At 36.9% G+C, this 4,046-nt stretch overlaps 1 protein-coding gene across 6 annotated transcripts in view; it reads left to right on the top strand.

Annotated features, from left to right (window-relative positions):
- Positions 1-4,046, top strand: part of LOC106679968 (KICSTOR complex protein SZT2) — a 240,391-nt gene that overhangs the window by 89,176 nt on the left and 147,169 nt on the right. For all 6 annotated transcript variants that reach the window (XM_067050326.1, XM_067050330.1, XM_067050327.1 and 3 more), the window contains 2 exons: positions 677-755; positions 839-945. In XM_067050326.1, the coding sequence (XP_066906427.1) occupies positions 677-755; positions 839-945 (186 nt within the window). The remainder of the gene's footprint in view (positions 1-676; positions 756-838; positions 946-4,046) is intronic.

Genomic DNA, 4,046 nt, shown 5'->3' on the forward strand with positions numbered 1-4,046 from the left:
AACATTATTATTAAAATTAAAATTATTTTAATTTTAAAAATGTTGTATTCTCATTTTGGAATTCCACTTTGGTATTAGTGAAAAAATATCAAAAATGCGTGGAAATACATAGATCAAGAAGCCAAATATTGTTGCTCTCGTAGCATCAACGTCTAGAGAAGTGGGGGTGAACTGCTACTTCCTTTGGTGTAGCAATTACAAATCTCTCAGCTTTAATCCTCAATCGTATTTTTCTCTTTACGATCATCCTATGCTGCCAAAAAAGAATCTGTTTGCGCAGACTTGTTTTATTTGCTTGTGGTCAAGTGCCTATAAGCTCACTTTTTTTTATTTACAAATAATAACAAAGATAATTTTTTTAAATCCCAAAATAATTACAACAAAAATTAATGAACCAATTTCAGTAACTTCTATGGGGTTCTAGATGGTTCCACTATCTTCTTGGAAATTTAAGAAAATCATTTAAATATCTGTGAAATTACTTTACACATAATTGTGGTATGAGGTTTGGCATAAGAGAGAAAAAATATTAAGTACCTTTTTATAAATTTATTTTTATATTTTAGCCTTTTGGTATTCAAGAAACAATTAAAATATGCTAAAGTGATTAGATACTATACTTAATTATTTTTAAAACCATTTCATAACATTTATGTGTTCTTAATTTTCTGTTCAGAATGCGTTTACAGGAAGGTTTCAGATTTGCACATTGTACTGCTGGAATTATTAACATGGTACTTGAAGTTCAGATGAAGGTTATTATCATTACAATCATTACATATTACATTAAAATATGTAATAGAATCCTAAGTTTTATTTTATTATATTTTTATTTTAGTGTTATGATGAAGAAGAACTATCCGAAAATCAAGGAAAGTTTCAACCTTGCATCATTCAGTATATTCTGTTTCCTCCCCATATGACAAGTGCTAGTACAAAGGGCAGGTAATTTATCTGTAGATACTATTTTTTCAGTTATATTATGTACATTATGAAATAAATTAGATTTTAAATATTTTTATAAGTTCGTTGTTATGAAAAATGTTTACTTCTTTTTTCTTTTCTCATTAGCATTTTAATTAAATTAGCATTCAATGAAATTTTCCAATTAAATATCTAATAAGTATGTCAATCATAAACCAGAGAGAAATACTTTATTCATCTATGCTGCCCAAATACATCAGGTAGCAAATACATACACAGCATACTAATCAACCCGTAATCGGACTTATAAAAATTACATATAATTACATGGTATAATAAAATAGAAAGAAAACAGGTTTTTTTCCCCTACAGTTTCCTTTTACAATCAATTTCAGTCTATACGCCAAATACAAATATTTCAATTCACTCCTTTTTTTTTTCTGTTCCTTCAATTTCACCATTTCACAGTTTATTATTTCATCCGATCAACAAATTCACTATTAGACAAATGTGAGATCAGACCATTAATAATAGTCACATCAGTAGATCAGTTTACCAAAAAACAAACAAATAAATACATTCTACGAGAACAAGATTAACACATAGATTCAAGGGAAAATATAATAAAAAGCTGGTTACAAGAAACACTTGAATGGATAAATAAGTTTTTAAAAAATAAATAAATAATAGTACTAATAAAATTAAATAATTTAATGAATAAATAAGTTAAAACACACAAATCGACAGGTCCACTAATTAAAATAAATAAATAAAACAATGAATAATCTCCGAGCTAATTCCCATGCAGGTGATGGTGTATGATCCCCAGGGAGTCCAAAATAATATTTTCTGCTAAGATTGCAATATCCCCGATGATAACACCTAGGCCTTTTAAGAAGCTCCTTGTTCTATTTGGTATTGTTTCGCGAGATCCAAACCAGAGGCCTCTCACGGTGAACTCTCTCTCTCCGAAGGTCTTGCGGAATTTTTCCTTAAGGAAAGGGACGCATTTTTCATATATTTTCCCCTTTCCATTCCACCTTCCTGTTCGAGGTCATTACTTTCAAATCTTACCGTCGGATCCAAGACCAGAGCCGTGCCTCCGATTTTTGTAAATGCGACAATAACGACACATCTTATGGTCGGTGTCAACACAATACACCTACTCGAAGCAGGTGAAGTCTTTTCTTTCAAGGAACTTCATCAATTCTTCCTTGACCCTGTGGTACCGGCGTGTTATAAGGAGTGAGTTGTTGGGGCATTTTCCCAGCACATGAGCTGGTGTTTCAGACTCTCTGCCGCATTTGTGACAGAGAGACTCAGCTTCTCCTTGCTGTCCACTGGCTCCTGGGACTCCACGTAGGGGTGCGTAGTTGATATTAAGTTTAAGGGCGTTCGCCCATTCTGACCCCGAGAGTACCTGCTTCTCACATACATATCTATTAGCTCTCGGGGTCTCTTTGAATTGGCGAACACCAATACCCTGCCACCGGCAACTGACCCATTCTTCAAAAGATTTCTCACGCAACGACTGGCGTAGAGCTCTCACACTTTGGTTGCCCTTATCCAACCCAAGTCTATCAGCACATGCCGCGATTTCGTCTTCGTAACTGAATATAGACTGAAAGAGTGCATCCGAAACATTTGACTGTCGCTGGGCAATGGACCAGTGCTGTAGTGGAGCTTTTTTCTTATTTTTGGCATCTTTTATGATTGCGTCGATGATTCTGGCGCTTACATGTGTTCCCGGTAGACCTTTTTTGAAGCCCTTTAGACTTTTGCTGAAGGTGACCTGCTTTCTCAATTCCGTATCCAGAACCTTCTCGATGATTCGGCGCACAATCGAGTATATCGTTATTGACCTCCAGGAGGAAACACTTTTTGGGTCTCCTTTTCCCTTGTAGACCAATATTGTGCGCCCTTGGCGTAGAGGCTCTGGTACATATCCCACCTTCAGCATTATCTCCGCAGTATACTTGATGATGTGTGTTACATCGAAGTATTCAATTGTGCGGACCCACACACCATCCGGCCCCGGCGATGAGTCCAACGATGTCGACTTAATAGCTCTCTTCACCACCCGACTATCTATGAACATCAAATTTAGCATCGGGATGCATTTCTCATAATCCGCACGTTTGCAGAGATTCTCTTTTTCAAAGAGGCTTCTAAAATGTTTCTCTATGTCGGCTATCTTTAATGGGCATTGCTTGGGGGCGTCGGCGTTCATAATGCTCGGTACCACTTTTTTCCTTGTATTATAATAATTTTATTGAGCTAATTCATAGTAGTACTGCTCGTGCCGACGGTTCCTATCTGCCTTATTAGCTCTCTGCGGATTCGACACCTTCCCCGCACCCTTGTCGGCCATTTCGGTTTTATTTTTTCCCCTCATTTTATAGAATTTGATGGCAGGGTGCTGTGGGCCCGGCAGTTTAGCATTAATATTTTTAAGGAAATTCAAGAAATCGCCTACTGCCCTGTCGAAATCCGCAGAATTAAAATTTTTAACTTTCATAATATCTTGAGAGACAGCCGACCATTTGCCTATTTCTATTTTGATATGGTCCATCTCCCCCTCTCCGACCTCATTGTCACTTACAATGCTTAGTAAGCCCCTTAATTTTTTGTTGTTTGCCTCCCTGGGATGCTTCTTCGCTATATGGGTTATATCACCCTCAAAAGTCAGCCCGCAGACTTTATCAATTGTCTGTGGAGGAGGATCTTGTCTGTTCTGTTCTTTTTCAGTCTCATTTGTCTGTGGTACTGTAGGCAATCTTGGAAAGACATCACCAATTGACAATGTCTTGCCCAATACTACCCCTTTCTCATCCTGCCACTCGACCTTAACGCACTTTTTTTTGCCATATCCAGCGGCATCCACAGACATCACGGAGACCATCACTGCTTCCTGAAGAGGGCCTCCCGCTCTTGGAACCCATACAGTTTGTTCTAGTTCGATTCTCTCGGGCCCCTGTTGGTCTGAACTCATATTTCATCAACAACTTACCAACAGACACCAAAACCTTTTCACCCCCATTGAGGATTCATTAAGAATCAATATAAAAAAATTTATATATAATAGGTTTATAAATATAAATATAATAAGTATCGCGTAATTG

Source organism: Halyomorpha halys, unplaced genomic scaffold (assembly GCF_000696795.3).
Source record: "Halyomorpha halys isolate HHAL.00 unplaced genomic scaffold, Hhal_1.1 Scaffold237.1, whole genome shotgun sequence".
NCBI lineage: Eukaryota > Metazoa > Arthropoda > Insecta > Hemiptera > Pentatomidae > Halyomorpha > Halyomorpha halys.